This window comes from Falco rusticolus, chromosome 1, assembly GCF_015220075.1.
Source record: "Falco rusticolus isolate bFalRus1 chromosome 1, bFalRus1.pri, whole genome shotgun sequence".
NCBI classification, from domain to species: Eukaryota; Metazoa; Chordata; class Aves; order Falconiformes; family Falconidae; genus Falco; species Falco rusticolus.
Window position 1 is genome coordinate 71,724,331 of NC_051187.1, and position 23,871 is coordinate 71,748,201.

The 23,871-nt window shown below is 35.9% G+C and overlaps 1 protein-coding gene across 4 annotated transcripts in view; it reads left to right on the forward strand.

The window, feature by feature from the left end:
• Positions 1–22,361, forward strand: part of ATP8A1 (ATPase phospholipid transporting 8A1) — a 117,502-nt gene extending 95,141 nt beyond the window's left edge. For all 4 annotated transcript variants that reach the window (XM_037384024.1, XM_037384014.1, XM_037384032.1 and 1 more), the window contains 4 exons: positions 10,328–10,416; positions 10,810–10,902; positions 17,280–17,371; positions 17,805–22,361. In XM_037384024.1, coding sequence (XP_037239921.1) covers positions 10,328–10,416; positions 10,810–10,902; positions 17,280–17,371; positions 17,805–17,902 — 372 coding nt within the window. In that variant the 3' untranslated portion in view covers positions 17,903–22,361. The remainder of the gene's footprint in view (positions 1–10,327; positions 10,417–10,809; positions 10,903–17,279; positions 17,372–17,804) is intronic.
• Positions 22,362–23,871: the final 1,510 nt, after the last annotated feature.

Sequence of the window (23,871 nt, forward strand, 5' to 3'; positions counted from 1 at the left end):
TGTAAAAAGTTTATACATCGTTCTTTAAGACAGAACTTTTATAGTGATAGTCACAGTGGGAACAGCAAGGTGTATTATACTTGGTATGACAGAAAGGTGAGTGCTTCGTTGTTTAAATAATTGAATATTTTACTTAGTACATGTTCAGTCTCTGAAGTTATTGTGAGAAAAATGGTTTTGAAGGGAATGTAATTCCTATGAACTTGGAAAAACAGTTCTTCATAAAGAGACATAGCTGTCAACAGAAATTAATACTCCTGGGGTTTGAATTCAACATGTCGCCAAGGTAGTCTGACTTACGACCCCATATTCGTTTATTTGTTGTGATAAACCTCTGTCTGTACTTGATATGGACAGCCTTATTTTGTTGGTGTGTTTGTTTATGCATGTGCATGTATATAGTAGCTTTCAACGCGTGTACATGCACGCAGTTGTCAGAGGAGGGTGGTGTTGGGTGAGGTTGGGTTTGATTTTGGTTTCTTTGTAAGAATATGGCTAGAAGTCTGTAACATCAGAATAAAGTCTCCTAACCATATCATAGACTGTAAGAGCTTACTTTGAAAGCTCTGGTCTAGCTTTTTGAGCTGTTCTCTGTGTGGCTAAAAGTCTTGTCAATGAATACTGCGGCTCAGATTGGAAGCAGGATTTTTGTATGCTCTCCTGGAAGACCCCTCACTGACTGGGTGGTCTCTGGCAGGGCAGAACTCATTGGGTTTCTCTGAAGCAAGTCCAGACCTTCCATAAGTGTTGGAACTAAAAGATTCACAGATATAACTGTGGAAAAGATTGTGGTGTGATAGAAACAAATCCATACAGGCATCTCTGCTTGCCTATGCAAATACTGCTTGTCTAATTTCTTTCAATGCACGAGTCAGACTTGAAGACTTCATCCAAGTACGTTTGGCAGATATTTAATGAACAAGTCAAAAGCTGACCTCTGTTTCTGCAGCTTTTTGTCTGTTTTGCCCTGGCTTGATCTGATAAATTAAAGGGGATTTGCCGGGGGGGGGGGGGGGGGGGGGGCCAAATATGTTCATTAAAAATACCCCTTTTTTAACAAAGAAATAAAACATAAATTAAAAAACTGTAAGAATATTTTACCAGCTGTCATCCTTATAAAGTTTACATGTATTCACTCTCTGCTCCTTAGAGGTGGTAACAAGAGTTCTACCTTAGCAGGTTTATAGCCTTACCACTCCATATTCTTGTACAGTGTTCAACAAACCGATCAGTCCCAACTAGACGGTGATACTTGTCTTCTACAAACACCTTTTTCATGGCTTCTTATAGACAGAAAAGAACCTACTGAAACACTCTAATAAAAGGATTCAGTATAACTTCTTCGTATTGATGTCATGAAAATAATAAGATTCTTGCTGATTATTGCTGGTTCTATTCTAAGAAAATAAGAGACTAATGCTGTGGAAGGGGAGAGAAAAAACACATGGAGATGATGGAAAAATGCATTCATAGGGTGCAGAGGAAAGGTTTCATCTAAATAGCTTGAAACTTGGATTTTTCATCTGTTCCTATAAAATACCTATACAACTCTGATAAATGTGTTTAAACAGAGAACACTACCACATAATGCCTCAAGAAAAAAGAGTTGTAATAGAAGAAAAGAGTCTGTTAGTCTGTTAATGTTGTGAAAACACTTATGTTGGAGCACTGAAGCTAGCGGGACAAAATTAAATCATAATAATTGTTGGTTTGTGTTCATCTTTTAGTAGCAAAGCATCACTCAACACATTACTGAATGAAGAAACAAGTATGCCACATTTTTGCAACTTTTCCCTACTTTTTACACTAATTTTGTTTCCATCATTATGTTTATCATTCCAGTTGTAGAGAAGATAATTAAAGTTGGCTTTTACATATGTTGCTGTATGTTAATAATACAGAAGGAAAGATTATAGAACGCTGTGCTCTGAAAGAAAACTTACTGAAATGAAAAATGATGACTTTCTGACGGAGTGCCAGCAGTTTTGTTTGTTGTCTAGGCCACTACCACCCTTCTTTGACAGTTCTTAATACCATAACCGAGTGTATATTTCCTCCTCTCTCTTTTGCTCTGAGTTTTCCCAAAATAGCCAAACAAGGACCCCTTTGATCCAAAATGCCCTGTTGATCCAGAATGCTGAGGCAGTTCTGGCACGAAGACCTTTGTTTTCTGGTCATTCAAGATTGCTACTCCCACGCTGGACCAGCTTATCCCAGCTGTACAGTTCCTCACAGTGTGGGAACTAGACGTCTCCCCATGTTACAGTACTCCTGAGGTTTACAAACAGTGGTAACTAGGTTGCCAGGTAGGTAGTGCACCAGAAGAGCTGAAAGATGGCTTCTGGCTCACATAAGCAGAGGTATCCTGGCACAAGTGTTCTCCTGATAGGAATAACTGGAATATATAATAGGAATACAGCTGATACCTGTTAGTGATCAGTTAACAGGCATCTGCGTTATAGTACCTGAAACTGTTTCCTTAGTAAAATTCTGACAAAACCTTAGAATCGACATTCAAACAAGAAACCGGTTACATTTTGTCAACCTTGAAACAGCTGCTATTCCAGTTTTTAAAAAAAATAAATCCCTGGTGAAGAAAGCTTCCATTTATTTTCCCTGACTGATGATGTTCAAATGAAAACTGTCAGTTCACCATTGTCATTCTTCAGACAGAGCCCGGAAGGAGAAATGGACAAGAAGTGTGAGAGAAACAGTGGGATTTATGAAGCAGAAGAAAATAGACAAATAGTCTGTAAAATTGAAGAAAGACATGTGATTAAAAAAAGGGTGATAACTTAGGTAATTAATTACATAGTATCTATGGCTAGATCAGGTACTGTAGCAGATCAACTTTTATGAGTCTTCTAGTAGTCTGAAACTAGTGTTTCATCATTAATTAAGCTGAAGTTATTATTATTCACCTTCATTTTATTTTTGTTTGTACTTCAGACTCATTCATTTAAAATACTTCTTCTTGAGTTTATTCTAAGAATTAGGGACTGTAATCTTCTAGTCTTAGACACAGATCCTAAAATACTAGGAATTCAAGTTTTATCTACTTATAGCAAAGTGTTAAAATACCTTTTCTACCAGGAGGATTTTGGTAGTAGTAGCAAAACATTGTTTCTGTTGGAGGGAATTTGATGCACAGTGTATGAGAGAGAAATATGGAAAATATTTCAAAAGATTTCAGGGATCTTTGCAACAACTTTGCAGTCCAAGTAACAGTCTTTATTACAGTACAGTTCATCTGCAGTAATGTTTATTCCTGCATTTGTTGTCTGTCAGTACTGTCTAGTGTGGAGGCATCTGAACAACCAGCTTTACAGGTTATTTTCCTGATATTTTACCACTAAAGATTGTGAGTTTAAGTGTTGATGCATGAGAAAGAAAGAAAGAAGAAAAACAAAACCTTACTTGTGTGCATTTTGTGGTTAGATTTAACACTGTTACGGAGAACCAGGTCATAGCACAGGACATCTTCTTTGACTCATTACATGAAACAAGCTCCATTTAATTTCAAAAAAGGTGCTGCTACGACTAGAAGAACATTTTCATTGCAGATTTAAGTAAATCAGCTGTACAGGACTCTCTCAGCTGCATTAATATAACTGAAGTTGATACTTTTCTTCTATGTATAACATTAACAAAGCGAGTAAGTGAAGTATACTTCCAGTATTTTTAAAAAAATTACAGTATTTTCTCAGTTTGAACCACATGTAGTTTGCATAAATATCTAAAAGTAAATGCCAAGTCTCTTCATATTTGATGATGTATTTACTTTGTAGATGTAACTTTTTTCTTTGAGACTCTCCAATACACAGAAAACTGTTCTGTGATGCTGGAAAAAAATGCATTTCGTATCTGTGATCCCGTGAATTTGCAGAAGTTCCTGTTGTCCATGTTCTGTCATATTGTGCATTATACCCACTTGAAAGAAATAAATGATGCTGTGTATAAATTGTTAATTTTTTATATCTATGTAGTCCTTTTGCAATAATTGCATTAATTAATGAAATTTCTGTAATTTATAGCACCTAAGCGTAGCTACCATTCAAGTGTTGTAGACTATAAAGTTCCTAGAAACTTCCATTAATGCTTCCATCCTTGCAACTCAAAAGGCTAGTTTTCTTTCTAATGCCACTTAAAAAAACAGATTTACTTTTAAAATTATAAAATAGATATATTGCTGAGCTGGTGTGGTTATCATTTTCTTGAACAACTATGGTTGTGCTTTAACTTGAAAACCTGTAATTCGGGAGAAGAGAGGAATAAACTGACCTGTTGTATATTTCATACTAGTACAACTCCTGACTGTTTGGGGTTTGTTACTGTTAAGTGCTCCAGGATAGGCCTCTTTTTATACACCTATATGATTAATAAATTAGCTTAAAATTGTAATACTTTCTGGAATAAGAAGTATGACATTGGGATTAAAATCCAAAGTTCAGTATCTGCAGAACTTTCTAATTTATTGTGGTAGTGTACATAATGCACTGTAAAGTTCTCCAGAGCACCATCTATTTCTGCTCTGTCTGACCCAGGGGATCTGTAAAACTACTGGTGGAAATTGAAGTTAACAAACAAGTGTGTATTTTACAGAATTTTAGATAATTTGATTGAGGTTTGCAGAATCTTTGTGAATATTATTCATAATATAACTCTGTGATGTATTGAATATTTTTAAAAGTTAATCAGAATTCATCCCGTATATCTGTTTTCGTCATGTATCCTCACCTGAGAGCCTAAAATTATGTTACCATTCTGGCACTAACATATTTTAGCTTATTTAATGCTTTAAATATAAAGTTTGATTTTAGCCTTTCACTTCAAGAATCTGAAATATTTTCATAAGGGATTTTTTTTTTGCCATTTAATTCCCATTAGGTAGTTTTCATTTTGAGCCCTCAGACCTTCACGGTTTAATTGTACTTAGTGTAGTACTAGGCAATTATTAGCCACAGCCTGCTATTGCCAGATACACTTCAAAGATCCTTTTCCATATTCAATAGTTACATTCTCATTCTGGTTCTTTGACTGCACAGGTACAAACAGAAACAGCAGAGCTGATCTTTGAACTGCCAAATTTATCTTTTCTGCTTATGATGCTCTGTTTTGGTAGTATTACCATTCTGATATTCTTCTTCTGAGTGTTTTCTCATTATCAGCATTTAACTGAATTCTGCCAATCTCCTTTATAAACAAAAGTTAAGGTTTTTTTCTGTTTAAAATGTTAAGAATGAAATTCAGTACACATTCCTGTTGTAGCTATGCATACAACACTTAAGAGATTAATGATATTCAGCTGCCATCCTTCTCCATAGCAGCTTGCTCTTCTGATGCGTGGTATGGATGACTTCGGTTCTTCAGGGATGTCAGTGAAACTCAGATGTTTCCTGTACTCCTTCCTGTGACAGCGCAGATAGCCCCTGTCCGGGTAACAAACTCTGCTGAACCACCACAACTCATCTGCTCATCATGGCTTTCCATCTCCTTTGCCCCATTTCTTACATCGTCTTTGAATCGACTCAGCCAGGTTTCCCTGTGAGTCCTTTACTCCGAGGCAGAGGAGGACAGTCTAGCCTTCCCTTGCAGAACAACTGATGTTCTTTGATTACAAGCATGACTAAAGGTAGTCTGATAAATCTCACCTTGCTGACATTTTCTAGCTTGTCTAACGTCACATACAGGAGGCTCATTCTCTTGAATTTGTCTAAAGGTTATTTTTCAGCTCTGTTAGTTCAAGCTGCAGTGCAACCTTGTTAGCCAAACCTTTGCTAACAGAACCTTCTTCTCTTCCTAATTCTTGGGGGAGCTTTTTTTGTTTGTGTTTCGTTCTCCTCTCCAGCTTTTTGAGGAAATGTCCAGGTATTAGTATTTATCGTGAAGCCTTTTTGCTTTACTCTTTTCTTGCTCTTTGTCTTTGAAAGCACTTGCATTGCTGCTTCTGTCTAAAGTCAACAGAGATAGCAGCTGATAATTTCTCTTCATAAGAGCTATTCCTGGCACCATGATTTATGGTGGTTTTTCTGTGTGATTTTTGCAAACGTGAAATATCTGTTGAGGTAACCTAGGTTTTCATAAAATGCAAGGGAAGAATTAAATGCCTATGAACTTAATTCACAAAGTGGAAATGAGCAGCCACTCTAAACTAGTCACAGGAACATGTAATAAGGTGCAGTCTTGCATTTCATCGCTTTCTGGGCTCAAATGCCTTACTGTGGTTAGAGATAAGTGCTAATCTGATGATTCACAGACCTAAACTACCTTCCACAGTTAGACTCCTATGTTTTTTAAAATACCCATTTATCCAACAGTTAAATTCTAGAACATTGACGCCAAATCAATGTCACACAGAAGCCAGGTTTAAGTTTCTCTTTACTTTGCAGCTTTCGGGGTAATGCTTCCTGCTGAAAGGGTGACTGAACAGGGAACTGTCCCCTCTGCTGTTCTGCTTCATATGGAATAATCGAATATTTGCTGGGTCAGAAGAGGCAGTGCTGGCTTTTGCTCAGCCTGTGTCATTAAGGTACTATCTCTCGTAGTTCTCGTAAGGAACGCAAGATGTGTGTTCCAATGGATGCTTAGAGTATTAAAATATTAACTGAAACAAGGGACTGAACTAAAGACACATCGGTAGAAGAGAGACCTAAAGTCTCTGTTAATCTTCTGTATTGCTCTGTCACCACAGAGGTACTTTTCAAAGCTTTAGGATTTATAGTACACATTTGTGTTAGTGGGCTTTTGTATATATGTATTTATTATATTATTATTTGTGTTTATATAATTAAGACCATGATCTTAATCACCCTTCTGTAGGATACAGTCCACCCTTCATCCCTGCCTGCAGTGAGGAATTTGGTGACCTTGCAATGGACTATTTGTGTCCTTGGCAGAAGAAAATGAGAGCAGCTAGGGAAAAAGTAAAGGCATGTTCCTTAGTCTATCCTTACTGATTTTTCTTGTCTCCTAGGAGATTTATTCAAGTAAGAATTTGTAGATTCTGCCTGCAGATACCGACCATTAACCTACTGCCTGGCACTGCCTCCGTTTCAGTACCCCTTAGTGTTTGTTGTATAGCAGTAAAGCTTTGGTTTGTATGTGCAGAAAAGGGAGGGATGCCCTTTTTGGTATACTAATAAGCAGAGCTCCTGCTAAATTCTTGATAGGAACTGTGAGAAGGTTTTTGAACTCTAAACAGCAAAGAAAGACTAGAGGCATTGCAAGAACTCACCTGTAGGATCTTTGCTCTGCTAGGGGTTAGTGCAGATCTGTTTTAATATTACAGCTGAAAGTACTTGGACATGTATGGATGCAAACATGCAGATGACTAAAACTAATTGTCTTTGTAGGTGGTTGAGAAGAGAAACTTGCTGGTTTGAGAAGTTATTTTAATACTTCTGTAGTTCATAGGGAGAGGATATGTACCTAGATGACACCTGAAATAGATAAGCTGAAAAGGGTTTTCAGAAGCTTTTCTGCAGCAAGAATTTTACCGTTCTTTGCATCTTTCTTTCTTTAGTTTTAGAAGGCTTTCTAAAATCTGACGTAGCTATTCTGGCAGGTCATTTCACAGTGAAGAAAAAGGGAATATTCTCTGTTCATTTTGGCATGTAATTTCCTAACAGTACGTCTTCATCAGTGCATTAAAAATCTTTTGCAGCCAGGATTTCTAATCTACCACTAAGCCGTGAAAGGGAATATTTCTCAGCATTTTTTTTTTTTTTGCTTTTTTAGGAAATAAGAACTCGTATAAAAACTGTACATTGCACTTGATAAACAATTCATTTTAGAATGTCCTGATATCGAGCATGAGCTACACATACAACAAATTATTTATCTTCCCTGCAGTAGTTGAAAGTCCTACAATAAACCAGGCTTCCCAGCTCTCATTTTGGATTACTTCTGAATTCCCCTGGGACCCACTTTTGTGGCAGATTCCATTTGGTTTCACAAGGCCTGAAGGGGGAAAGCTTGGCATAGACCACAAATCTCTCACATTAGGAACAATTTGTAAACCACAAACAGAGGCAGCCAGAGTCCGTCCCCAGAACAGGCTGCTCCTGTTAGTGCCATTGTCTGAAAAGGATTGGTTTGCCATTTCCCAGATGACCTGCCTATGTGTAGAGAGATGTGAAAAGTTAGAGACAAAAATGTTTTCTACAGAGTGAGGGGGGAGTTTTTTGTACAGAAAGGAAGGAAATACCTCTGTGGGATTTTATTTTTTCCCCTCTTCGTCCAAAAAATACAAAGAGGCCCTCTGTCTTTAATGCGAATGTCGGCTTTAAATCTTTTAGGTTTGGATTAACTCTGTAAAAGAAAAAAAAATCTGACAGGCTTTCAAATATGACGCAGAAAAACTTCTTTTTTTTTCCTCAATTCATGTTGTTCATTTGTAAAGCCAAAGGCTGGATGGACTGAATAGTAGGCGCCAGTTGTTCCTTCATTCATAGTTTGCATTACAATGGTCAGAATTAACATCCTAAGACCTACATTATCACTTTTGCTGTTTCACCAGCAAACATTTAATACAGGGTGGCTTACGCAAGGACAGCTCTTTGCTGCGTTCTTATAAATCAAAAAATGTTGGTCCTAATAGGAAGTAAGAGTTGTGATTACTTCAAGTTGTATTTTTGCACTTATTTTTTAGGAAACTTTGTCTCTCTAATTGCTACTTAATTATAAAATGTCTTGCAAAATGTAGTTGTGATAGACATTTCCTATTAGTTGCTGTTGTAGGAAATGAGTATTTCATCGAGTATGTCAAAAGGCATGCTTTGCTTATAAAGTAATTGTGCTAATGCATTTTCTTTACTTCCTGATACAAATTTTTTTTTTTTCCATTGAAAATGTGAATTGTTTAATTTTGAACCTGGCACTGCTCAGTGCTTACACCTTTTCTGACAGCTGTTGGCAAAAATAATTAATAGACTCTCAGGACGGTATCTATGGCCTTATAACATACCTGTGGAAAATTTACCAAATTTTTCATTCAAATATATTTTCATGCTTTCTAAAGAATCAGTGTCAGTGGGAATTTGGATATGAAAACAAGGTAAATTGAACTTTTTACTTATATCAGTGAGAGGTTTTTTCTGAAAATGATTCACTTTTGGTTTTATACATGAAAATACTAAGTATAATTCTAAAATGTTCATGTATGCACATTCAGAAATTAGACTTCAGCTACTGCAAGCTACCTGCATTTGTCTGCCAATTAATATTAGTAACATTTCAGCTTGTTTGTTTTAGTTACATACTGAGGTTTAACCTTTGAAAGGAATTAAGTCTCCAAGTAATGAAGCAAAGGATGTGAAAAGGGTATTGGTTTGTAGCAATGGTACTTTCAAACTCTGTACAATCTAATCACATTATAAAAGTATTTTTATTACTGACTGCAAAACAATCTTTCAGTAATACACTTCATTAAGTATCATACTCTTTACATCCATGATACTCTTAATATAGACACTCCGTCACGAATTACAAGGGTAGGTTAAATGGGTTTTTTTTCCTTTAATATCCATACATTATGATGTTTGGTTTAGCTTTTTTTACTGTGTTTTAGTTTTTAGTCTGTTTACAGACCAAGTTATGAACAGAAGAAATTCCTATGTATGTGTAAAGCAGCGTATAAAAAAGTAAAGACACAGCTCAAAGCAATGATCTGGTTTGCAAATATTTCACCATATGTTAATGTATTGGATCTTCATTTACGTAATTATGAAAGTATGCAACATATTGTTAATTAGTTGTTTTCTTAGTTCTCATTTTTAAGCAGTTTGTTGAACAGGAGTCTGTGGTGTGGGAACTGTGGTACAGTGAGTTCTGATGGAGATCACTTTGATCTGAATTATATTGCAAATTGATTGTAACAGTGTCCGATATCCATATCAAGGATCAGGAGCCATTATATCCTGTTAGGGTTGATTGCAAAGAAATTGTGCTCATAATGTATTGACAAAGATTGTGCAAGTGGCAGGGTATGGATTTCCAATAAATCTGCTTTTAATGGAAATGTCTATAATCAGCACAGTGGTGTAGAGCAGGGTTGTGGAGGGGTACGTTCCCCCTCCCTCAAAAAGCTAAGCAGTGTGATCTTTCTGCCAGCTTCTTAACATGAATTAGTGCTTACTACCTACTGAATTTCTACAGCAACTCAGGGAATTTTAGAAAGGAGTTAGAAGGTTTTATTTTGCATTAGAGAGTCTAGAATGTTTAATTTAAATTTGCTTTTGATACCCTCAACCAAGAATTTGATATTTCTAAGGTTTTTTTCTAGCTCTTGTCATGGCATCATCATATTTTGTGCTTTTTTCTCCTCTAGGCAGCTATGATGTTCAGCTCTGGAGTGTTTTGGATGGGACTCCTATGTATTCCTATGGCAGCTTTACTTCTTGATGTAGTATATAAAGTGTGAGTACAGAAATGCCAAGGTTTACGGGACGGTTTTGAGTGTGTGTTCAAATTATTAATATAAGAAAAGCAAATGAACATCAGCTCTGGTGGTTATATAAAACTGTTTTTCACCTTGTTTGGTTTTGACAAACTTTATTACAAGTGTTACTAGTATTTTAAATGTTTCAATAGTTGTGATGTCTTTTTAATAAATATTTGTTGTTTCTAATTTGCAAGAATGGCTTATAAAATGTATTATTTAGACTTGCTTTGTAATGTTTCTTCTTGTAAAGCTTAATTTTAATTTATCTGGGAGAATGGATTTGTAAATTGATATTTATGTGTGTCAAAACAGTCTCTTCTTTTACCTTCAAGAAGAGTTAATCTGGCAGTATTTTATATTGCTTACAGAGTAAAGAGAGCTACTTTTAAGACACTGGTAGATGAAGTTCAGGAGTTGGAAGCAAAGTCTGAGGATCCTGGGGCAGTTGTGCATGGCAAGAGGTACTGTAAAAATGTGTATATCATTGTCTTTTTTAAAAAAAAAAAAAAAAAGTAAATATTTTCAGCCTTATACATGTATCAAAGACAAAAGGTTATTTTTCAAAATCCAAACAAAACAGAAGGCGTCTGTAAAGAGGTTTCAGGTCTGCTGAGCCTGTATGTTTTATCATATGCTTAGATAGAGGTTTTTACCAAAGGCTTTAACTGATGTCTGTCTTTGTAGCCAACTGTTACGTTTCTATTTTTATGTATAGAAGAAACTTGAGGTACGCTTTTAATTCTGTCATTGTGTTAACAATGAACACAAAGTGAGTTTAAACCTGTGTCATTCAGTAGTGTAGTTATAAATTGGCCCTGAACATAATAGAAATATTTTAAGAATTTTTAAACCTGCTTGGTAGCATAAGAGCAAACAGCAAAATCTGTGTAGTATTTGCTGAAATTGAATAGAACAAGCTGTCTTTATATCTAATGCCGGTCCAGAGCAAACAAATTTGACTAATCAATATAAGGTAAGAAATAATTTTAACTTAAGACTCCACAAGAATTCCCTTGTTACGTCCTCCTTCGTGGATCAGGCAGGTAATTTGAAAAGAGGAGAAGGTAAAACTGAATAATTGTACAATTTCTATGTGTATATTCAGCATTAAGGTGTGCACTTGCTAAAAAACTTCAGATTTTTAACGCTAGCTGAGCTCATAGCAAGCACTTGCTGAACGGGAGTATGAGATGACAAGGACCCCGTCCCCCCACCCCTTCCAGTTCATTAGTGCCATTTGGCTGGGTCAGAGCTTTTTTCCTTGTCTTCATTTTCATGAGTTTTGTGAAGTCTAAAAAAAGCCAAAACTGTTGATACTTGATTTTCCTGTTCTTTCTTCCCTTTGGACTGCTGGTTATTTAGTATCTTCATGGCAAAGGGCTTAGCCAAGAAGGCTTTTTTCTTACCAAGCTATGCACAGAAAGAGACCAGAAAAACCACAGCCACTTCTTTTATTTTAGCTTCAGTTTTCAGGAAGTACCTTTTGTTTGTAAGGATACTTAAGTTCCCTTTCTCCTTCAGTCTTACTGTATCCCTTCTCTAGTTCAGTGGGAATTGGCTTACTAGAATTTACCACGTTGAGGCCAAATTACATCGGATTCCAAGGTGATGACCACCTAATGGGTGGAACATCCAGTTTGTGTGAGTGTTTGCTCCTAATTTTCCTTTCTTTTCCTAGAAATTATTCTCACAAGAATGTTTTGCCTCTAGTGGAGTTCATCTTCCCTGGTACCATAGACAAGTACCAGGGAAGTATCATGAGGCCTGGAGGCTCATCCCACCACCTGTGGAACACCTAGTCCAGTGTGGTGGGCTACGTAGGAGCACATACCTGCACAGTGTCTCCCGTCAGGCTCTACATGCTGTCTTTGTAACAGCAGCTTCAGACGGGAAGTACTGCAGAGTCCCCTAGTTGATGACAATTCCTTCATCAAGCATACTTTTCATTACTGCAAGACCCAGTTACTGCTTGCAAAAGTAAGTTCTCTTACTTTCAAAGGTGATCTAAAATGGCAATGCCCATTCAGGCAGCTTCAGGGCAAAACTCTTCTTCCAAATTATCCAGCTTGTATATCAATGTGTTGAGCTTTAAGCCAGAAGCAATGCATGTTGTGTGCTCTTTTGCAAAGAATGAAAGTGGTAAAAGAACTAATTGCAGAAAAGAAAGCAGACATTAGTCCTAGGCAGTGCTGAAAGGGGTGGGTATATCTTGTGGGTGTATAGGAAAGTAAGGTAATGTACCTTTTCAGTATTCCGTACTTGCATTCCCAAAACTTCTCTTGTATTCCCAAATTCAGCAGCTTTTACTTCAGTTGTCTAGGCAGTGTGCTTTTCCATCATCCTACAGAATGTCTTCCAAATTCCTCCTCCTGTAGGTAAGAGAACTTGGTGTTTTCACCACTAGTTTTATAATCATCTTTTTATCCCACAAGTAGTTAGGAGGGCTTCATGAAGGTCGTTTAGTTACCTGCCAGAATGTCTTTCTTAGATCCATTCCTTCTCCACAAAGTTGTTTTTAGACCCATATCCTTTGAAGTATAAAAGCTTCCACTTTACATGCAACTCAGTGGATGTTAGGCATCTTAGTATCTCTTAAGGGTTTATTCCCTCCATTTAAAAAAAAAAATAATTGTATGTTAATTCAGGTAATAGAGCCAAAACTTTACCCTTTATGTAGAAAGTATTCTTTGTTAAAGAAGTGGTCTGGATTAACTAGTTACCAGTGCAAAGTAATTAAAATTGTTAAGGAATGTCCTCTACGTCTGTTCCAATACGTACATGAGACATTTTTATTCTTGAATTCTAGTGCTTTTCATGCAAGAACCAATAGTTTGAAAAACTTACCATGTATTCTTCAGGACCAAGTAATAATTGTCTAGTGTGCAAACCTCTGGAAGTACCTTTTTATATTGTAGCAGAAGAAGGGATTTGTTCTCATGAAATGCAAAAATAACCTAAGAAGATATAAACCACCGGTAAAGAAGTAACTGGGAAATAGTGAGAAAGGTAGCTTGGGAGCTTTTCCACTGTGTCCATTCCCATCTTAAAAATACTACAACACAAAATCAGAGGCTCAGCTTCCACAGATAACAGGTCAAGATTCTACTCTTGGCTAGATGCTGTAACCGGACAGTATCTAAATGTTTGCTTAGAACCATATTAGTGTTATTTTTTGTTGCTGTTTTTCAGCTAGAATATATTTGTAGCAAATTTTTAGAACTCTGTTGACCTGATATTTCATGCATTTAAACACAGCTAAGATTGTAAGGCTTGACCTTTTGATGTTTTCCTATCAAACAATCTTAGGATGGGATTTTTCTATTTAAATTCTAAATATGCGCTTTTAGCTGTTTTCTTAAAATTAGGATTACAGATTGACATTTACATTGAAATAATTTAAAATACTGCTTTTCAAAGATCTTTATTGTATTCTAGCACATGCTTTAAAATTAGAACATGCGAATACAGTCTTAAAATCTGTCATCCCTTGTATTTTTACAGCGCTGATTTGAAAAGGTTTTAAACTGTTATTGAAAGCTCAGGAAAAGCATTTCAGTCGTATATTGCTGTGTCAGTGTGCGTGTAAGGATGTGTAATCAGGTTTTTCCCCAGAACTGTCCCAGAACGCTTTAATTCTGTTCTTCTGTAGGCAACATATTGAAATTGTTTTTATCATATACATTTGTCAGTTAAGTAAGAATATATCTTGAGCAAGAATGTGAGTTTTGCATAGTCACTTTTCCAACAGAAAGTAAGCTTCCATGTTGGAGTACTACTGACTTGGGGGTGCCTTAACAGCATAAATAATAGAGCCACTTCAATGGATTAACACATTTGTGCCACAAAAAGTATGATTTCTATCACTAAAGCCATTGTAATTGAAATGCCACAAAGCCATTTCTACTTAACATTGAAATTACTAAGGTAAAAGGATACTTTTTTTATATAAACCATTGTGCAACAACAGTTTTTCTGATACCTTGTATATAATGCTTAAGCAGGAACAGCAGTATTAATGCTTACTATAAAAATATTTTTACTGGGTTGGATACTACATAGACTAACAATAACATGTATAACAGCCTAAGCTTATGGAAACATCTTCAGAGATAACTACTGCAAATACTGCTTCATATAATCATTGTTTTTCATTCAGTCCACTTGGAAATTATTTTTATACCAGCTAAGTGGTTGGTCAGGAATATATATAGCAAATTTTTTTTTCCATAAATGAGGTTAATTGCCTGTAAATGTTTGTGTTTCATATTCAAAACCAGTTAATATTCTGCTTGTCTCTATAGGTACATATAATGAGTGTAGGCATTTAGTTACTATGATTTAGCATTAGTTAATTACGAAACTGTTTTCTTGGCTTCACATGTACATTTTTAAATATGCTTTTGAATGGCAACTGGGTGATTCATAATAAAGAGCCTACAGTATTTCAAGTACAGAAATGGATCAGAATTTAATACCTGAATAGCTGGAAGCACTTTTTTTTTTTTTTCCCCAAATGTATTTCCTACTTAATTTGTATTTTCTGTACCAGCAATCAGATCTGTGCAGTGGAAACTTCATTATACATAAACTAAGAAATGTGCATATTTCATGTTTTTGTAAAACTTAAGGCAGTATTTTCAGTGCTTGGCATTTAAGCAATCTGAACATTCCATTCTGGAACACAAGCAAGGAATAATGATGGTACCAAAAATGCTAGAATAGGCCCGCTATGTTTTTAACGAAGGATTTTTTTATTAGAAAATAACACCTGTCAAAAACCTCATAGAAATTTGCTGATTTCAACTCACATTAAGAAGGGCTTCTCAGACATACTGCAAAGGAGATACAGTTGATAACTGCATCTAAGTATTCACATGGTCTTCCACCTCTGACCTCCCACCTTACATGAAGACATTTATTTCTTCATTCTCTATATGCTTGTCGTTTAAATCTTAAGTCCCTAATTTTTTATTAATCTTGTCACTTTGACAGTTTCTAGTTCTGAACTAAAAAATAAGGTTCCTACACAGCCTATAGGAGCAATTGGGATGGGAAACAAAAAAAATCCTCCAAAAGCTAGCTTATGAAAACACTGAGAGTAAGATATGTTTCAGTACTCCAACCTCTCTGTTCTTGGTTTAGTCAGCAGGTGCTGACTGTTTTCCAGGAACTGGTACCTAACTTCTTTTTTACAAGACTGTCTCATTCCATCTTTTCCTTCAAAACATGGCCACAGAAGCAGTTTCCCCTGCCTGTCCCCTTACCCTGTAGATTTTGCAGTTAGTTTCTAAGACCTAAGTTTTCACTTCATGGTGTGTGCTTTAACCACCGGACTGGAGGGGAACAGAAAGGAGAGGTGGACCATTAGTCCCCCAGTTTAATCCAGTGGTTCAACGTCATGTGTAAGAAGTGTGTGCACTCACTGAAGAAAGAATGAGCATTTCTAATTTATTAGTTTGAATGCTAATCTAGTAAGGGAAGCAGTCTAGTTCCAATCCTTGCACCACTTAAGTCTGGTCTTGCAGCCTGGGAAGGTAAGGCTGTTGAGCTAATTGACAATAATATTTAAAAGTAATTTGATTGATCAAAACTCAGTAATGTAAGTATGTGAAGTCTGCTTTACTTACTATGTCCTTACATAAGAGTCAGCTTTGGTAATCTAGCAGAACTACAACAAAATAAATCACTATATGCTCAGAATAAATTTAAGATACTTCTTCGGAGTTTTTTTCAGTGAACTAATTTTTAGGCCAGTTCATGTGGGGAGGGGCTGGATTTTTCCGCATTGGAAATGTTTAAATGATAGGTTGGTATTTCTCTGAAACACAAGCTCTAATTCAGTGAATGTCAAATATAGAGAAAGAAATTGAAGGTTTTGTGTGAGTGTTTTTAATAGTCCCTTGCACATCTTTATGTTACCAAAATTGTCAGATTTTGAAAGCTTTCTTGAGCTATGGCTCATCCGTCTGTTATTTATTTAGTAATGTAGGATCCTATTTGAGAGAACTTTAAATGTAAGGAAGATGGGATGGTAAGGAAACTGGACACTTTCCCTGCTCCATTCACTACAGTTTGCAGCATTCAGCCGCTGCTTGAGTCTCAGCTTAAAAACTATTTAATACTTCTGTTTTTTTCTAGTTGGGTTGAAATGGAGAGTCACTTGGATTACATTAAAGCACAATAAATACATAACAAAACAGACTCGGTACTGCTGAGAAGGGAGGAGCTGAGCTGAAGTGACCAACCTCTAGTACTAATGGTAGTCTGTTATTTGGGTATGATCTCCAGAAGAACACCTGGAGTGTCGTGGTGAATACACCTTGCTAGAACACTTTTCATGGAAGTCACACGTTTCTGTACACACTGCTGATGGCCATGGATCTGACTTTCCCTCATCTTCTTTTCCCATCCCTTTGGGGTACCGTGTCAGTAGAGGCTTAGAGCATTTTCTTCTGTGAGGAGAAGACAGATGTTACTCAGTCTGGCACTAATCAGGCCACGCTACATCAAGGAAGCGAGTGCCTTCCCTTTACACAGCATGTTTCTAAAGGATGCTCAAATCTTTACAATATTATTCATTTAATTGTACTGTCAGCACACAGCAGTGCTTCAAACAGGTATTTTGCCTGTACTGCGACGAGTGAAAACATTGCCAGGGTTCTGGACTTAAATCTGCCCTCGCACACACTTCTAATCATCATCTTAATAATAATTAGTTTAGGCACAATTAAAAAAGGGGAAAAAAAGGACACTTCATTTAATAATTCTCATTTAACAGACTCAGAGATAAAGGGATACCGTAATTAGTAAGTAAATATCTTTCACTCTTTCTTTCTAGCTTAACTGAAAGAGCCCAACTACTGAAGAACGTTTTTAAGAAGAACCACGTGAACTTGTATCGCTCTGACTCTCTGCAGCAAAACTTACTTCGTAAGTGTTCACTGACAAAAAAAAGTTAATATCCATTCATAGTATAGAAGTAAAATTCTACCTTCCACTGTATTTGTTTATAGTAAAGATGCAGTATCCTAAACCAAGCAGACCATGTTCTTTGCCTGTTGGTAGGTTTCTCTTCATTCCTAAGATACTGCACAAGGTTCTTTCTGCTATTTTATAATTCATAGAATAGTTTGGGTAAGAAGGGACATTTAAAGGTCATCTAGTCCAACCCCCCTGCAATGAGCAGGGACATATTCAGCTAGATCAGGTGCAAAATTATGTAAGAAATAGCATGGGTTTTCTACCTACTAATTGCTGAAAAGAGGTTTATTCCATTCTGTTGACCTTTGTTGTTCTTACTAAAGCTTTAACCAAAAAATTGGATCAAAGCTTAATCAGATTCTATTTTGTTTTGTATCTGCAGATGGCTATGCCTTCTCTCAAGATGAAAATGGAATAGTTTCCCAGTCTGAAGTAATAAGAGCTTACGATACCACAAAACAAAGGCCTGAGGAATGGTGAAGGAACATAGCTCGAGATTTAGGCCTTAGTAGTTACTTTTGTGAGACAGACTACTAGATCTTTGCTGGGAGCTGTCACCATGGCCCAGTTATCAGAGATTTAAAGATCTGTGGTGGTCTTGTTCCATAAAGTTTGGATTTGTGTATTCAGTAGACATAAGCACTGTGCAACTATACTGTAACACACCATCTCTAAATTTTTAACGAGTGTTTGCTTAGCCTTTGTAAACAGATTGGAATTTACGTTCTATCTTGCCAGCTCGCTTATTTTACAATGAAGTTGAATTGATACTGGTCTGCACTCAGAAGGCAATGGTCAGATCACTAAACATAATTTACATTGACAGACCATTAGCATCTGTGAAGGTTTTTAAGTGTTAGTATATTTAAATACAGTTGATAACAAGCCTTTGATTTCAACAAGTGCTGAAAATAATAGTATCTTAATGGTGTTAATTCACCTTCTCTGAGAAAGATTATGAGTCGAGATGTTTATAGATGTTTGTGTCAAACTAACCTAAAAACGTTTGCCAAAGAAGTTCCATAAACATTTTCTGTTGTTAGAAGTAATTCGAAAGGAAATTAACTCCAGTCCTGATCTCAGAACTGCATGCTTGACTCTCTGCACTTGAGGAGAAAGATTTACAGTACAGTGAGTCTAATTTGAGTGGCCTTTACGGCATTTGCTTTCAAAACTGCAAGTCTTTGCACCTTTGGCCTTATACAAGCTTTTCCCTTATTTTCATTTAGTATTGCATATGTTGAAAATGGCTGCCGCATTGTAAAACTGAGTACACATACTATTTTGTTCAATTTTTAAGAATTTCTCTGCCTTACTTCCCTTTAGCAAACTTTATTTTTGCAATGCTTAGTTGTATCTGCTTATACTGTAGGCTCAAAAAAAAGTTTAATTTATTTTTAAAAATTAATTAATTTTTCAACATTTTTATACTAAAATTATTTGAAATGCATACATTGAAACAGAGAGCAAAGCATGCCCTTCGCTAGTCTGTGGTATGTACTGTTTTATTTGCACTAAAGTAATTTCCTATAAAAGTGAAATACTTTGCAGCGTCCTCTTTACGACTTACTGGTCAAACAGAATACCTATATATTCTCACCTTTAAAAACGGAAAGGAAGTTACTGCAGAAAAAGATACACACCTGGTTTAAGGAAAGAAAAAAAAGGGGGGGTGTTAAATGAGAACATTGTGATACCTTTTTTAAGTAGTTATGCTTGGTATTTCTCAGCTTATCACCCAACAATCATCAGGTGTCAAACTAAGAAAAGCTACTTTAACTTCAGAATTTAGTTAAATCTTGTAGCTTTTTAGTCCATGTTTAATTTGGAGTTTAAAAGCCGTCATAATTACATTTAAAATACATTTTTCTACAGTAGCAGTTGGTTTCATTTTTAATTCAATTTCTGTGCATTACATAGAAATCACCTTTTTTTCCCTCTAAATGGAGATCAGCTAGATGGAAAAGCAGAACAATGACATCCCTAATGATCTGTTATATTAAGAATTTCCTCTTTGCTCTCCATATCACCCACTTTAAGTTAAAAGTAAGAAGTCATCCAGTCCCATCTTTCTCTGCCCTCCTTCACCAGTCGTATACTTACTAAAGGTGACTTTACCTCCTTGTCTGCCATCTAACTAAACACTTAATATACAACTTTATTGCACTATCCAGGTTTCTTGTGCTCCATTCCACAAGAAACTTACAAACACACATGGAAAACCCAACAAAAGGCAGTATATGAACGTACATATTTAGGAAGGCGTATCAATGGGAAGGCAGTCTGCATTTCATATGCATGTTATGCGATGTCTTCCTCTCACTTTCCCGGAGTGATCTTTAAACAGAAAACAGAAGACACAGGGACAAAGGGAACGTATCCCACTGGAAACAGTACTGCCAGTCAGTCATGCAGACAAGAACTGCCTTCAGAAAAGCCATTTCAGGCATAGATAAATAGATGGATCAATATGGGAGGGCCAAATCACTTGACCTACGGCAAGAAAAAATTTGGGGGCATGCCCCCTTCCTAAAATGGGAATCCCTATTTTCTGTCATCCAAGGGACAATGACCAACTTCAAAACATTTCTGAAATGAACCATGACACTGTTGCTCCTTTATAATCTTTTGGTGTACTTAACTCATATAAAATGACTCAATCCATACATATTCTTTTTATGGGGAATTTTTTTATTATTACTGGGTTTTTTCTGTTCTAAATTGTTTAATTGCTGATTTTGCAGAAAAGGATGAGGACTAGAATACCTTGTAAAATATTGACAATGAGAAAGTTACATGATCTCTTATTCTTCCTATGAAATAAAATTCTGTCTCACCATTGTAATACACTTTGTGGAAAATAATACACAATATGCCCCCAGTTTAACTGTCATAAAAAGGAAGAAAGCAATGGAAACAGCTCTGAGATCCTAAATTTAGACTGTTATATTTAAGGTTTTTAAGTCTTATCACAGAATTTCATCCTTACATCTTTACTGAATTTGAAGTAGTATTTCATGAAGTCCATTTTTCATTTTTATTCCTTCTGATGGGTTTTTCCTCTGTCTACTTTTTCTGGTAATTAGTGGCTGAAAGATATCACTTCTTGGAAATGGTAAAAAAAAGATAACATGGCATTTTTAACTGTGTTTTCTGATTGCTCATACAATTCCATTTTAAAATACAAGATCATCTTAGCTATGTATGCCCATTTTTAAATCGGGTCAAGTATACAATATGCACTTTATTTTCATGTTGAGTACACATAAATAATCTATTACTATCCTGTTAGTACATCATATCTTTGTTAAAATAAGGGGCTTGTGCAGATGTTAATTTAAAGAAAAAACTAGGCAAAAATGCTCGTAACAATGCCTCTGTTCTTACTGTTTGAAAAATCAAATGTGTATTAAATACAGAATTCACATGGACTTTTCCACCTGTTTCATGTGCACTGCATAACAATTACAAGTTAGTATTAAAAATTTCCATCAAAAAGTTGAACCAGTGCCACTCAGAAACCGAGTATCTTACATAAATACTGTTGCTTTATTATTTTTAAATATACACACACACACACATATATATATATATAAATAAATGATTCAAAAGAGTAACAGGAAGCAAATTTTAACAAACCTATTGATAATTTGTATTTGGAATTTTTTCATGCCATTTCCTAATTTTGCACTTATTTTTGCAAAGCAGTTTCAACAGATTTATACTTAGTCATCATTCTATTTGTATGAAATTATATATAAAATATTTTGAAACACTAAGAGATAGCTGAAGATTCCTGTATGTCCACATGCATCCATAAAATTCACTGTGTTAGAAAGATGTGCATTGTCTTAAGACTTCTTTCATTACATTTAAACCTATCTTGAATGATGAGTAATTTGGAGTACGTGTTAAATTTAAGGAGAGAAGTTTTTCCCTTTTTTTCTTCTGTATTGTATAAAAGCACTTGTAATTCTGATGAATTTATCATTCTGTCTGCATGAGGCAATATTTCTTAAGTGTTCTGAGGCAATGCATGGTGGTTGCTGTTCCCTGTTTTTTAATGCCTTCGTTAAAAGTCTGCTCATAATATATCGAGAAGCTAAGCACTATGTAAGCAAATGAGTCTGTCAGTTCAACTTTCTTGGTACTGGATGTTTTCAACGGTAACAAAACTCAATAAATTAGTTTCTCCTTTCCTCCCTCTGCCCTCACTCCTCCAGTTTCCTCGTGGTTAACCAATACATCTTTATTAAACAAAGGAATATTTTCGCATTCCAAACCTGATTCCTGCTTACGCAAACCGTTACTCACATAGGCTTCAACTGGACTGTTTGTGAGTATAAGGACTCATCTGAGCAATGATGTGCAAAGTTGGGCACTTTGGAGGGTCAATACTTTTAACTGAAATGAACACATTTATGTATAGAGAGTGATTTGTAAACGCGAAGCTGTGACTGGAACAATTTTTTTTTTTTAAATCATATTTTATGGTGTTAATTCATCGTAGAATAGAAGCCATAAATGCATTAATATTGTTTTTCTACTTCAGCATAATTTTTCATTAAGAATTTCAGTGTTTGGTATGTATGAACTGCTGCAGAAAGCGGTCAGTCTGTAATAGCAAAATTTGCATTCAAGGTGAAGTGAGGTTTTACAGCTCCACTAAGCCGTTACTGCTGAAACTGTTGTGGAAATTATGAAGCTGCATGAATGAAGACTTTTTGACTCAGTGTTTATGGTAGTTTCTCAGGTTTAGTTTTAACTGGATGTGAAATGCACTGTGTTTTATAAGTAGTTCTCTTTTAGTAACCCATTCAATTCTATGCAGTGTTACATGTCATTTGGCATTTGGTGAATGTGCATGTTTTGAACTGCAAATTTTAAATGTTTTGTCTTTTAATTGTTAAAAAATGAATAAACTTTGCCATTAAATGAAGAAGCTTTGTTGAATTGATTGGTTGCAAATGCTAGGGATTACTTTCAAAGGCAGGCATATATCACATCACTCTTGGTTTTGAGTCCTTTAAAATGGAACATACGAGAAAATCCCATTTCACAAATACCAAAGAATTCTTACATTATTAAGGTAAACTGAAAAAGTAGAAAACAGTTTTAAGGGTGGTGGGTTTTTTTAAAACACCTACTTGGAGATGTCTTTTTCAGTTCTCATGTGAAGTCCAGAAAAAGTTTAAAAAAAATAAAAAAAAAGGGAGCACGAGAGTCTGCAGTTTAGTGCCTTGCAGCCAAGCCCTGACATACTCTGGTGGGTATACCATATTTTGAAAGAGAAGTATGCAGTTCCAGAGTGATAGAGTGGGAATAAGGAAATGTAATCTCCTTTTTCAGAGGACAGTGATAAATACTGTATCCTTTGGCTATGATAGTAGCGGGTATTTCTTAACCCTAACAGTGCCTGCTCACTGAATTAAAACCTATATCCAAACCTAAACTGTGTTGTGGTTGTAGATAGATGACTAATTCTTCATATACACACTAGACATTATTTTGTAGATGTTGTATTCTGTCAAAGGCAGGTTCCATAATAGATGCATCTGTCGTGCTGTTACTTTCATGATACCCGGTCTCTAACAGTAGAGCTGGTTGAAGGAGATTCCACCTCATGGTGTGTCACTCTCTATTTGCTGGCAGTCACGAGACCCTTGAAATTATTCAGGTTATAATCCAGTTTATAATAATCCAGGCCTCCTTTCAAATCCTTTCCCTCCTTTCTTATGGCAAACATTATTTTTAAGCTAAATCATTTCACTAACCAGATTTACACCACAGCCCCCTGAATTTGCTGGAGTCATAGATGGAGAGAATGAAAAGGAACAGAAAGGCATTTCTTCTTCTGCCTTTGTTAATGAAGGCAGCATAGCATGGAATTACAACCTCAACATACTGCAAATCAAAAACTTTACCTGTGGAGCAGTAGACCCTCAAAAGCAGAAGCTATGTTCAGAGTAGTTCAGGTCCACACAGCGCATCACAATACGCAGAAAAACAGCCCTGAAAACTGACTCCATCTCCTTAATGTTACTGTTAAGCTGCAACTGAACAGTGGTGACAAAATAATGTTAAAATTGCCGCTATTTTTTTAATTCCAGTGGGATTAGTATTAGAAACAATCCAAGAGTTTCCATAGCCATATCCTGTACTGCTTACCTAGTTTAAAATAAAATCCTTCAGACATTCTTGCAAGTACCTGTAATGTTTTTCCTAGCACTGAAGAGTTTTGATGCATTTTGGAGATACACACTTAAGAAACCCAACATGCAGAAACACAAACCAAATGGCTGATCTAAGTCATGTCACTATTACTCTTTGCCCACAGAAGGCTTGGGTTTCATACGTGCCATCACCCATTAATGGCAATCAAAGAATTGTGTGCATCGTGTGTGAATGACAATAATCAATTTAATGAGTGTGATTCTTTTTTTCATTTT